Below are 13,624 nucleotides of genomic sequence, written 5' to 3' on the forward strand. Positions count from 1 at the left end.
ATAAGAAGATTTTTACTAATACAGATCTTTAGATGCACAGGGCAAACAAAAAAAAAAGAAGAAAGGAAAGAAAGAACTCCATTTTGTCTGACAGAATGTCTTTCCAGTGTTTTCTCTAGGATTTCAAGTTTTTTTTTTGTTCAGCAGCAGAGGCAGGTCCACGATTCAAACACGATTTGGCAGAAAACCACTGTAACAATCTGACAAGCTTGGTATCAGACAGATGCAATTTACTCTACTGGCATAAATTACATTAAAGTGTTCAGCAATACTCATCACATTTGGCAGCATTAACTGATTTAAATAAATGTTTCTTTATTTTCATTAATGAATTTTAAAGTAGTGCAGCCAGCATTGTTTGGTCCTTTTCCAGCAGATATATAATTATATATATGTGATATAATTCTGATATCATTATATATTATCCAAGACAAATGTGTAAATATTGATATTTCTTATGCAGCTAAAAGAGACCCCAAAGAACACGGATTCATACTAAGTGTGAATATGAGACATTAGAGGTGGGAGATAAAGGCTGAAAACAATACCCCTATATTTCCTGATGTGCACGATAAGATCGGAAATATATCTGGGCCATTCCACTGAACAGTGCCATTTGATTGTTGCAACTCTTCCAATTTAAACGTTTTTTTTTTTTTTTATATATATTTTTTTACCTCTGTATCTAATAACACAAATATTTAACTATTCAAAACATGTAATGGTCAATCTTAGGCAGCTTTACTTAATTTTATACAAGGTTTCTAATCTGAACATGGTTGCAAAAATTTTAAAAGCATGTTTACAAGCAAGTCCACTAATTCCTTTAATTTTTCCTCAAGCAAATAATTATTTTAAAGAAATGATTGACTGCATGTTTAAATAATTGATATTTTTGACAAAAAATAAAATAAAAATCACTCCTGTTACTGGAACTCACTCCTGTTACTTTTTATGTTTTGAGCAACAGGAATGAAATAACAGGAAATAGTTTTGAGCATAGAATTAGAAAAAAAAATGGAAAACAAACAAACAAATTGTAAAAAATATTATTTTAAAAGCATAGATGGGATTTGGACTCACAAAACAATGTAAAAAATAAAAATACACCTCTAAAGGATTTTAATAATTATATTTCATGGTAAAGTTTATAGTAAGAGAGTGGGGACGGGTAACAAATGCTATTTGTTAGTGTTCTAAGCAGTTTTTATTAATTAGTTTTAATTACACATTTTTTCCTTTTGTTATTAGGTCAATATATAAGACACTATGCTTAATATGTTTATTGAAATGTATTTTAAAGTTAGATTACCGTGCACCTTTATTTATACATGTCATTTCCTGGGGACAGAAAGCATCTGCCAATACTGATATAATCCAGATATCACTCTGCATCCCCAAAAAAATGCATTATGTTGATGTAGTACTAAATTATTTAAAAAAATATATATATATATTGAAATTCAGTGTTTCAGTGTATTCAGTAGGGGTGGGCGATAAGGCTCTAAAATAATATCACGATATTTTATGGTATTTTCACGATAACGATACTTTTGCCGGAACGACAAAACACTGAATTAGAAAAATTGTAGATATATAATATAATATAGACATTAAAAATAATAATTTGATCATATTTGTAACAGAAGTCAATGATGCAGAATGTTATGATACTAATAATAATGCACTCCAAATATCTCTACATATCCAGGATTAAAGTAAAATAAATGATACTGACAGATATAATCTCTACTAGTCTCTAGTAGATATATAATAGGAAATGAGAACAGTATGAAGTTTTCTTTTGATAAAAACAGCAAAAAAGCAGTACTCTGATCTGATAATTAGGGGTGGGTGATATTTCAGGATATAATTTCAGGATATAATACCGTTCACGATATTCACATTTTTGGCGATATTATCACGTACGATACGATATGGCACACCACTAGTATTAAATGCATATCAGCAAGAATAATGTTAATGCAAAAACACCCTGAAACATGTTTTATGATCATATCACTCACCCCTGGGGAGGGTACTGGGTGACTGTGTGTGTATACACACACATATATATATATATCTTACCATTGAGCAGCAGAGCCACACTAGGCAGTCTCTGAACAGGACGAATCAGCAGCTCCACAAGCGTCTGCCGCCCACACTCAGGTTTGGCCTGATTGATCTGGATGGGGGTTAAAAAGAAACGCAGAAACAGAAATGTGAGGGATACAGAGGACATGCAGAGCTCTCTTTACTGGAACAAGCAGAGATAATACAAATGATACCTTCAGGAAGGCGTGAAACCTCGGCTTCTGCTTCTCACACCTCACAATCGTCTCCTTACTCATCTCAAAGAAGTTGACAAACGGTGGGTAAGCCTTCACCAGCTCTCCAGACTGGAAGACAGAAAGGGGGGGAGGGGGATAGGGGGGTTATTACAAAGGCACCGAGCAGCTGTCAGCACAGACCCACCGGAAAGATCACATCTCTCTCATGCTCACATATTTCAGAATGATGTCTCCAACGCTCTTGTCTTCAGACCAGTTCATCACCAGCTCCTCCAGGTCTGCCTGTCCAGAGACATTCATCAGCATTAGTATCTGTTCTGGTGGAGTCAGCAGGCTTACCTGCTCCATCATGTGCTCAAACCCCTGCCTGCTGCTCACCTTTATGCGGGTGTGTACTTCATAAATGTCCGGGATGCTGCCGAATATGGTCTTAATCTCCTCCTGAGCCAGGATAGGGCCGCCCACCTGCCCTTCCTTCTCCAGGGGGTCCTTAAAGAGCTGAAAAATAAAATAAAAAAAAGAAAACAGGTCATTAGTGTCTAGTTATAGTAGTTTTAAACTTTATTTAAACTCTGTTTAAGTATGTTGTGAGTGCCCCCTTTTCACAGTATAGCAAAGCCAACACAAAGAATAATGTATTAAAATTGAGAAAAAAAAAGCTGCATGATATTGGAAAAAACTGACACCTTTTTGCCATATACATTGCCATAAAAAAAAAGATATATACAATATATATGCACACTGGGGCAATGAGCGGTCCAAAGCATTTCCACTATGAGCGGGAGGCCGCAGGTTCGAAACCCCGCTCATACAGCTTTCCCAGCTTTCCCTCCGGACGGGTAGATGGCGCTCTCTCCCCACATCACTCCTAGGGTGATGTCTGCAGCACAGGGCGTCTGTGAGCTGATGTATCAGAACCGAGTTACTGCGTTTTCCTCCGAGTGCACTGTGATGCTGCTCGGCAATGCTGCATCAGCAGCAGCTCGAAAAGATGCAGTGGCTGACTTCACATGTATCAGAGGAAGCATGTGTTAGTCTTCACCCTCCTGGTGTGTTGGGTCATTACTAGTGATAGGGGGAGTCCTATTGAGTGCCCGTGTAAATTGGGGAGAAAAAGGGGAGAAAAAGGGAAAAATTCGAAATAAAACGGAAGAAAAAAAAAAGCTTGCTGTAGTCATTGTTTCTGCCGCTATTTGTACAGGAAAAAAAAAAGTTGGGTAATGCGTGGTTGGTGTGGTGCAGTGGATAACACCACCACCCGTCAGTGAGCTTTTAGTTTTTGCCAAAATAAAGATATGTCGAGTTCATTCACTCCACATGTCCGTGCATCTCTGTGCTTCCTGACTGCTGGGTCAGGTCGGCCACACTCCTATCCCCAAGGGCTCGGTCACAATAGACATTTGCTTATGTCCAAAACCTGTAAATGATTGTAAGAGACACAGTGTTTAATATAAAAGCTGCATGTGAGGTTGAAGGGGGTTGCTTACTCTTAAAAAAAAAATAATAAATAATAAAAAAAATCCAATTAAATTTAAAGGAAACAGTAGTTTGTGCATCACATTGCCGTCTGCTCACAAATAAAATACTGAAGTTGTTATATATTAGAGCATTTAGTCATTTTTAATTATTTTATTTTTTTAGCAATAGCGCCCAGCCAACATTACATTAAAGTGTTCAGCAATACTCTTCACATTTGGCAGCATTAACTGATTTAAATAAATGTTTCTTTATTTTCATTAATATATTTTAAAGTAGTGCAGCCAGCATTGTTTGGTCCTTTTCCAGCATAATTATATTTATGCAATATAATTCCAAAATCATTATATATTATCCAAAACAAATGTGTGTAAAGATTGATATTTCTTATGCAGCTAAAAGAGACCCCAATACAATACAATCGGAAATGCAATCGGAAATATACCTGGGCCATTCCACTGAATAGGTGCCATTTGCTTGTTGCAAATCTTCCAAATTAAACTTTTTTTTAATATATTTTTTTAACATTTAACCTAATAACTCAAAACTTGTACTGGTCAATCTCAGGAAGCTTTACTTAATTTTATACAAGGTTTCTAATCTGAAGATTAGAAGTTACGTCCAGCCCTTATAGGAATCTGGATTAAAATCGGCTAAAGTTGTGTAGTGTAACTTCAGTTTTAGTCAGTCCTATAGACAGGGGTTTAGCTTGGTCTAGGACTAGACAGCATTTTAAATGGACAGATTTTCAATTGAAATGAAAGAATATAGTGTATATTATTTTTATTTTTTGTATAATTAAAAACTGAAGAAAACTCTTATTACAAAAAAAGAAAATATAGTCTATGACTAGGCTTAATCTCGCTCTGGGAAACTGCCTCTAACTACGTAAAAATTAAGTAAACCTATGTGATACAATATTAACCAATTGTTACAATTGGAGAGCCGATTGATCATTAAAAAAAAAAAAAAAACCACACGTTTTAAGCATCAGCATGCTGTTTAACTACGTTTTCAGTGTATATTATATAACAATGTGTGGGTGTTTGTGAGACTGTGCTTTTTATAACATCATCAACCTGCCAAGGGACTGCAGATGAAAATAAATAAATATTTGGCTAAATCGGGCATATTTAAACTATAAAATAATAGTGATTAATTAATGTGTTGTCCCTGTTATTTAAATGAATAAAATCTTATTTTAGCTCTAATGATGCTGACTTGAATGATGCAGTAATATTTACAAAACTTCTGATATACGATCTATTAATCCCGTGTATCACATACTGTGTGAATGAGGATGTAGTGTGTGTGTAAGTGTGTGTCTGTGAGAGAAAAGAAGGATCCAAGGGGCACACAGGTGTTTGGATGTAGAGTGGGCTGTGCTGACCATTCCACTGTAACGCAAATCTAATTCATTTTCTTCCCCACTGGTTTGGAGCACTGGTACAGCCTGATAAGGCTACAGACAGGCACTGTGGATTGCCAGTGTGAGCATGTGTGTGTGTGTGTGTGCGTGTGCGAGTGAGTGAGTGCGTGGTAGGAGTGGGAGAGAGACCTGCAGAACCGTGGCCAGGATATCCACGTAGTTGCTCTCTGTCTGGTACAGCTCCTTGGACACTTGCCATCTTGCTGACTGTTTGGGCAGGACTGGTGTGGAGCTTTTGGAGGGCTTTGTGTTCTCTGAAATAAACAGAGATATGAGTACATAGATAATCTCTAAAAGCACATACATTCTTCCCTCGTTTTTCATTGCCAAAAATAAAGTGTGATTATATATATGTATTACACACAGAGAGTGATCTATTTTAAGTGTTTATTTATTTTATTGTTGATGATTATGTTTTTTTTTTAGCAATGTGGGCAGTGTGCCAAGTCCTGCTGGAAAATGAAATCTGCGGAAAACAAAACTGCACTGACTTTGTACTTGATAATAAAACACAGTGGAACAACACCAGCAGATGACAGACGTGTCTCTCCAAACCATCACTGATTGGTGGAAACTTCACACTAGACCTCGAGCAGTTTGGACTGTGTGTCTCTCCACTCTTCCTCCAGACTCTGATCCCTTGATTTACAAATTAAATAGTGTACAATTTACTGATGATCAGTGATGGTTTTGAGAGACATGTGATCTGCTGGTGTTGATCCACTGTATTATATTATCAAGTCCAAAGTCAGTGCAATGTTTTTTCACAAAATCTTATGATGATTTCATTTTCCAGCAGGATTTGGCACACTGCCCACACTTCCAAAAGTACCAAAAATGGTCTTATATAATATTAAAATTTTCTAAAACACTGACATTTGGGTTTTTATTGTCTGTAAGCAATATAATCATTAACAATAAAAGAAATAACCGCTTAAAATACATCCCTCTCTGTGTAATATACTATCTATAAAATCTATATAACATGAGTTTAACATTTTGAACTGAATTACTAAAGATTTACCATGATAATTTTTTGAGATTATAGATTCACACTACATCTCTTATCCAAATGTGGCACTAATTTGCCAAATATATGCCAGCTGTATACATGTACTGCCAGATACTCCAAAAAGTATTTAAAAACTGTGTCACTGAAGTTACATTTATGTTGCTTTTCTTTGTTATGAAGATTCTACCAAAATTAATTCATGGATGGAAATTCTTTTAGAAATGATAAAAAAAATGTACTATATTAAAAATATACTTGGTTTACAGTTAGGGCTATGGTAGCTTTGAATTACTTTTCAGAATAGTAGTAAAGGTTAGGCTAAGATTTAGATTGAGGAGTACGTTATATTTAGGTTTATGTTCAGGTGTAGGTGTAAGGCCCTTTTTGATGTTTGATATTTAATTTTAGATCAGCATATACTTCTTTATTATAGGTAATTAAGTTTTTTTTTATGATATTCAACTATTGCACTGTAAATCTTATATTCAGACCCTCTCTAGCTGCTCCTGGGTCACACAGACTTCACCTGCAGTATCTGACTGAGCTGTGGAGGAATCAGGTGAGAGCTCTGTCTGCTGGGAACGCTCGGCTGACCCGCCTGAGCTTTGGATGCACATGTCCTGCTCTGCAGCCTTTGGAGTGCTGGTACAGTAGATGGACCACTCCCTGCTTCTCCTACCCTTCCTGTTCCGCTCACTCCTCCTCTTCACTGGCCTTCTCTGCCTGCGCCTGCCTTCTGCACTACGCTCTGCAACAACAACGCAGCCTTACTGTCTGATCTGCTCTGCTCGCTCTCTTTCTCTCCTTTTCAAACACACACACAGATACAGACTAGAGGTGTAACGGTATATTTATTCTGTCATATTCTGTCATGGTTTGGGGATATCTCGTCTGACATTGGAAAGAAATGGTCGCCTGTCGCTTTCCAGAGCGAATGCAGGGTTAGGCGCTTGTACTGTCTCTCTCTCGTTCTCATTTGTTGCGTCACTCTGCCAGATCTAAACCACACTGCACTATTATTACTGTCCACTCACAAAAATACTGGGAAATTCCAAAAAATGTAGCTTTATTTTAATACATTTTTAAGTGATTGACACCACTTATATAATTTAATTTTGACAATCTAATGCTGATATTTCTTAAAAAGAACTCAAAAACTAAAATGCATCTAGTAATATGCTTAAGGAAAAAGATGTCTACTTTAAGCAGTAAAAGTAATGCTGTTGTGTTTGTTCTTAATAAAGCAGCACAATCATAATCACTGTTGGGCTGCAACTAATGATTATTTTGGTAGTCAACTAATCTGATGATTATTATTTCCGATTAGTTAACTATTTCTGCTGAGGTGTTGTTTAAACGTGTAATCTGTTGTGTTTTGGCACTTTTGGAGACACAAACTAAGTTGAGTGTAATCTGTGTGAGTGAGTCATTTACCCTTTATCTCCCATTGAGTTTCTGTCCTCAGCAGTTTGTGTAATGCGGTACTGTTAAAAATGAACGATTAGTCGACAAAGAAATTTGTAGTCGACAAATTTAAATAATCAACATTGTCGATTATATCGACTAATTGTTGCAGCCCTAGCTTTTTGTGTGTTTGTTACAACAAGATCCAAATGATGGAGCCTCTCATCATGACAGTAGGAGAGAAGCCTGGTTTCAAGCATTTAATAAAAAGAGCTCGAGCCCAGTTACAAAATTGCATCCCAAAAAAATTAAAAAATGGTTATAATGAAGATTTATTGTTATTATGAAGTTAAAAAAGGTTTATACTTAAGGTGTGAACCGAATGGTAAATTTTCTGTACACTTTTCTGTTACACCCCTAATACAGGCACGCGCACACACAAACACACACACTTCTTCCTCATGCTATTCTTCAGCTCTAGTCCACAACTGCTCAGTCCCCGCTCAAACCTCCAGCAGAGCCAAAGCCAAAGAGCCTGGGTTTCACACTGTGCTTCAACACCGAGGTCAAGTATAGAGAACACGGAGAGTATATTATGGTGCGCTGTGGTTCAGCTTCAGCCTGTCTGTCTGTCTGTCTGTGTCTCTCTCTCACCTGCCAGGGCTTTGCAGGTCTCTGGGGTGTTGGAGATGTCCAGAAGGGAGCCCATAGACAGCGAGTGCTCTGCTGAGGGCCGTTTACGAGGAGGAAAGGGTGAAATCTCGGATTCTTTCGTGAGCTGGGCCAAAGTGTCCCGCAGCCGCCGTCGTTTGCGGTTACTGGTGGGCGTGGTGAGAGAAAGAAGGGACACGGCCTTCTTCATCGCAGGACTCTCCGACTGAAACACACAAAGATTACACATACAGGAGTTAGACAATATACTAAAAACACCTGGTTTTAGAGCACAATAATTTATTGTGGTGACGGACAGTTCTGGTGGAAACAGGAGAGTTAAGGTGCACATTGAATTCTGTCCTGATTTGATCAGCCGTGGTTTTATTTTGTTTTGGATACAATCCGGGTTAGCACCCGAACATCCCTTTCAGACAGCTTCCTCTTACAGCGTCCACAGAAAATCCTGTTGGATGTGGTTCGTCCTTCTTGGTGGTATGCTGACATTACCCTGGATACCGTGGCTCTTGATACATCACAAAGACTTGCTGTCTTGGTCACAGATGCGCCAGCAAGACGTGCACCAACAATTTGTCCTCTTTTGAACTCTGGTATGTCACCCATAATGTTGTGTGCATTGTAATATTTTGAGCAGAACTGTGCTCTTACCCTGCTAATTGAACCTTCACACTCTGCTCTTACTGGTGCAATGTGCAATTAATGAAGATTGGCCACCAGGCTGCTCCAATTTAGCCATGAAACCACCACTGTATATTAAACCCACTGTCATCACACATTTAAAAGAAAATTAATAATTATCAACAATAAATTAAATATGTGTTACCTTCTCATAGGAATACATGGATTCTCCAGCTCTGGCATCCATCTGGATACTTCCCCAAAACCACTAAAGGAAATAGTAATTAAATAAATGGTTAAAAACATATATATATATCCCAAATGTAAAAAATCATACAGTTATGATTGTGTAATGAAACACCACTCCTCTACTCGATTGAAAATACATAAACAAATAAAATATTTTGGAAAAAGCTAAGCATGCTTCCCTACTAAAATCACGCATAACTATCTGCCATTTGCAGATAAAGATTTTTTCAGATATTTCCAAGTGTTTTTTATAAAGTCTTTAAATGCAGTCACTGAGACAGAAGTAAAGACAGTAAAAATAAATTAAATTGCAGGTGATATCCAATCTTCTCTATTGCTTAAGAGATTGTAATCATTCATCCATTATGTGCATTAATGCCAAGTAAAAAAGGAGCTTAAAATCAGTGTAACAGTGAAACACATATTGAGGAACACAGGTCATGTTGCAGAAATTGAGAACGTAATAAATAGATTTTTTTTTGTCGGTGGTGGGGGTACATAACGGTATTAAAGACATTTTGGTGTACTCAATTAAATATATTGGTGTTATAAATAACTGTTTCAGGTAGCGAAGGTGACAGACCGGCTCAATTACTTTGTCTTTCCTTGCTAAGAAAAACATAATAGGCAATACTAAGGACAGCAAAAATTGAGGCTATATCTAACATTGTAAGATAAATTGATAACATAATCATCATGACAAGCCTCGTCAATGGCAATCGTTTTATTTCCTTAAGTAATACTGGATTCATTCCAATTCGCTACTCTTATTAATATTTTTTAAATATAATTATTCCCTTCTTTCCTCTCATAATGCTGTCATGATTTTATTTATTGGTTGGTTTCTATGTATTAAAAAGTGTAACATCAGCTTAATTAATAAAATCATAACTATCTGCCCTTAAAAGAGGCACTTAACTCTAAACCACATTTTATAACCTCATTAATAGCTTAAATATGTGCATCTCTTAAGTAATTAAACATACCAATCCTATATTTTTATAAAGCTTTCCTAACCTTTAAAAAACACTTTTATTATGGTAATTTCTGCCTCTACAGCTCCTCTCAGGTTCACCTGTGCTATAGGCGAGGATAACGTCAGGATGCTCACAATATGCAAAACAGGCAATCAAAAAATTCCGCTTCCTAGTGACGTCCAACCATCTGCGTCTTACCTTCACTAACAGCTCTCCTTTCTGCCCCGCCCCTAAACCCATACATCACGCAGTGCCCCTCACAAACTACCCCTCAATTTTTTTTTCTATATATATATATTATTCAAATTTGAGCTGAGGGTGCAGTCAGCTAAAATCAGGGTGTTTAGCTACCCTATAAATGACTAAGCAGTTTAGAAGAACTGGGGTGGGCGATATGGCTCTGAAATAACATCACGATATTTCAGGGTATTTTTGCGATAACGATATACTTGACGATATAGGAAAACAGTAAATTAATTAATTAATTTCAGGAATATAGTATAATAGTATAACAACAATCATAATGTGGCAAAATAAATAATATAGCATAAAATAATATAATGCAGCAAAAAATATTGCAGAATATTTAGTGCATGCATATAAACTGCAAACTAAAACAATTATACAATAAATACACTTAAAGCTTCACAGTAAAGAATGGACTACTTTTAAGACAGAACATCTCTATTATCACGATATGGATTTTTAATATCATGATATTTCTGTGTCACGGTATAATATTGCCCACCCCTAATTCACAGTATTGATTTCGAAGAAATATAGCAAAAAATAAGACATAAGAAAATACTGTGTGACTTCACTGGAAGCTCTAGCCCCATCTGCTGGAACAGAGCAAAGGTCCTCACCTCCTGTTTTACAACGTAGAGTCTCTTGGATGGCACAAAGGGCAGCTCCTTAATAGAGTTCTCCTCCACCACCAGGTGAGTGCATTTCTCATCTCCGACCTCCAGAAACTGGCCACCTGGAGCAGAAACACACTCTCAATTTGACCTTAAAATCATCCCTCGAGTCAAGCCCATCTCTTCTGGCACGCTCAATGGTGTGAGATTTTCATCACAGACAAAACGGAGACACTTCAGAGGTCATTTCTGAGATACAGCAGCTTCCCTGGTTTTATATAATGGAAATGGTTTTATATAATGGGGGAAAACAAACAAACAGGGCCTGTAGAGCTGAGAAACGTGACCTTTCAATCTCCTTTTATCCAACTAGGCTTGACTAAGGGTGTGTGTCCACTAGCACTTTTCTTCAGTTCATTCTGACACATTTATCGGCTGGGAGCGTGCCTGAGACGCCCACCCCCCCAACCAATAATTGAATGCAAGTGTTCTAATGTCTTTAATGGCCACAGGTGTATAAAAGCTAAAGCTACACATGTCAAATAGGGCTGCACGATATTGGAAAAGGCGTAAACACGAGGTATCTGCATGGCCTCCACATGGCAGGGCACATGCTTGTAAACGCAGCCTGTGACAGCCTGTCAAAAGCTGCGCACCTCAGTCCAGCACAGTTTTGTGCAGATATTTCCAATTAGAGCCAAAATCAAGCTTTTACCCCCCCCCCTCTTCTGAATTGGACTATTTAAGACTGTACTTGTACAGGTTATTTATTAAGGAAGGATATGGACATAAGCAAACATAAGACTCACAAAAGAAAAAGAAAAAAAAAGGAATAAGAATAATAAAAGAAGAGGTTGGGAATGGGGAGTAAGAAAATGGGAAGGGGGGGAGAAGATAGGGATAAAAAAAAAAAGATTAAATGTTGGTAGAAAGTGATTTAGTAATTAATGGGAAAGAGGGAGGGGGGGAAGAAGAAAAAAAAAAAAAAAAAAAAAAAAAAAAAAGCACATTGCAATGTCAAACACAAATTTTTCCAATGTCATGCAGCCCTACTGCTACAGCTGGGCGATATGGCCCAAAAAAAAAAAACGTTTAATTTTTTTATTTATTTTTTTTTTAATCTGATTTTCGATTTAAATCTATTTTTTTTTTAATCTCCTAAAAGTCGCTAGAAGTCGCTAAATGACGCCATCGCCTAATTTGCATAATATATATTTTTGAAGCTGTAAAGGATTAACATTGTGTGAGAGAAAAAAGTGAGTAAAAAACACTCTAAACATGTTAGAAATGATACAAATGAACTCCAACAAATGAACAACGTCTGTTGCTTTTTAAATAGGCAGTCAAGTCTAAAAAATAACTTTATTTTTGCGTAAATTACATAAATCAGTTTTTTGGCGGGGCTAAGCTCAGGGGAGCTTTGGTGGCGAAAATTAAATCTCAAAGAAAATAGATTTTTTATTAAAACACATCGTCCTTAACTGTAAATTCGAATTAATCGATAAAATCGATTAATCGCCCAGCTCTACCTACTGCTCCCTCCGTTGAAATGAATAATATGCGTCGAAGCTAAAGTGCTAGTGGACATTTACTGAAGTCTGTAACGTTAACAAAGCTTAAAAAAACACTAAGCACAAAAAGTTTAAATAAATATTATAACATTAAAAATTATATTATATACAGAGCTACAAAAAATAAAATAAAAACTCTTTGTAAATCTTCAATGGCAGCAAAGGGGTTTAAAGATGAATCTGTACCATGCTTCAGTGTCCTTTCCTCCATGTTGTTTTTCTCCTCCTCAGAGAAGCCAAGAAAGCTCAGAACGCAGTCTTGAAACGGAGGCACTTTGAAGGCGGTGCGGAACTCTTCAACGCCTGCATGGAAATTGCTGCAAGCAGAAGGTTTGCATCAGCCTCCACAGCACAAACATATCATAAACACCAGCATAAACATATGCTCTCGGCAGACACAAAATTCATACTTTTAGACTGATTCTAATGAAGCCCTGGGGAGCGCAGCAAAATAAGGCACCCTGCTCAGAGCGGGGAGTACCGCACCATCCAGACAGAGAGCAGTTCACACAGTGGAATAAACATTAAGATAGCAAGTAAATAAAACGCTGCTGTCTGAACAAAATCAGCAGGACAGATATTTTTAGCAGATTAAAAAGTCATTCAGGCTTCAGGGCTGTACAGTAAGTTACACTGCCCACAAGCACTGGAAAGCACAAAAATCTATAAACACAAACTTCCTTTTTATTCTTCCTGTCTGCTGCAGGAGTAATTTAGAGACTGTATATATGAGGTCCAAAGTTGGTAAACCTAAAGAATTTGCGTATTTACTAAACAAAAATAAATAAATTATACATTTGTCCCTTCATACTTAGTCAGAAAAGAGGTCAACTGTATTTTCTACTTTAAAATGTGACAAAACAGCAAATTCCTGATCATGAACTGTGCTTATTTCAAGATTTTCATTTTTTTTTAATTGAATATAAAACTTAAAAAAAAAAATAGGTTAAGTTTTTTGCTGTAATTCAGTTTAAAATGTGAAACTCATATTATATAGATGTATTACACACAGAGTGATCAATTTTAAGCTTTTGTTTCTTTTATTCTTAATGATTATGGCTTACA

The 13,624-nt window shown here is 36.7% G+C and overlaps 1 protein-coding gene across 6 annotated transcripts in view; it reads right to left on the reverse strand.

Moving 5' to 3' along the window:
- Nucleotides 1–13,624, reverse strand: part of ect2 (epithelial cell transforming 2) — a 52,072-nt gene that overhangs the window by 21,129 nt on the left and 17,319 nt on the right. For 4 of the 6 annotated variants that reach the window (XM_022669566.2, XM_022669567.2, XM_022669564.2 and 1 more), the window contains 10 exons: nt 12,746–12,876; nt 10,995–11,110; nt 9,108–9,170; nt 8,267–8,489; nt 6,735–6,956; nt 5,326–5,450; nt 2,670–2,789; nt 2,505–2,573; nt 2,289–2,399; nt 2,089–2,185 (listed from right to left, as the gene is read on the reverse strand). In XM_022669566.2, the coding sequence (XP_022525287.2) occupies nt 2,089–2,185; nt 2,289–2,399; nt 2,505–2,573; nt 2,670–2,789; nt 5,326–5,450; nt 6,735–6,956; nt 8,267–8,489; nt 9,108–9,170; nt 10,995–11,110; nt 12,746–12,876 (1,277 nt within the window). The remainder of the gene's footprint in view (nt 1–2,088; nt 2,186–2,288; nt 2,400–2,504; nt 2,574–2,669; nt 2,790–5,325; nt 5,451–6,734; nt 6,957–8,266; nt 8,490–9,107; nt 9,171–10,994; nt 11,111–12,745; nt 12,877–13,624) is intronic. The other 2 variants (XM_022669569.2, XM_022669570.2) reach the window with 1 other exon arrangement.

This window comes from Astyanax mexicanus, chromosome 16 (genome assembly GCF_023375975.1).
Source record: "Astyanax mexicanus isolate ESR-SI-001 chromosome 16, AstMex3_surface, whole genome shotgun sequence".
Classification (NCBI taxonomy): Eukaryota; Metazoa; Chordata; class Actinopteri; order Characiformes; family Acestrorhamphidae; genus Astyanax; species Astyanax mexicanus.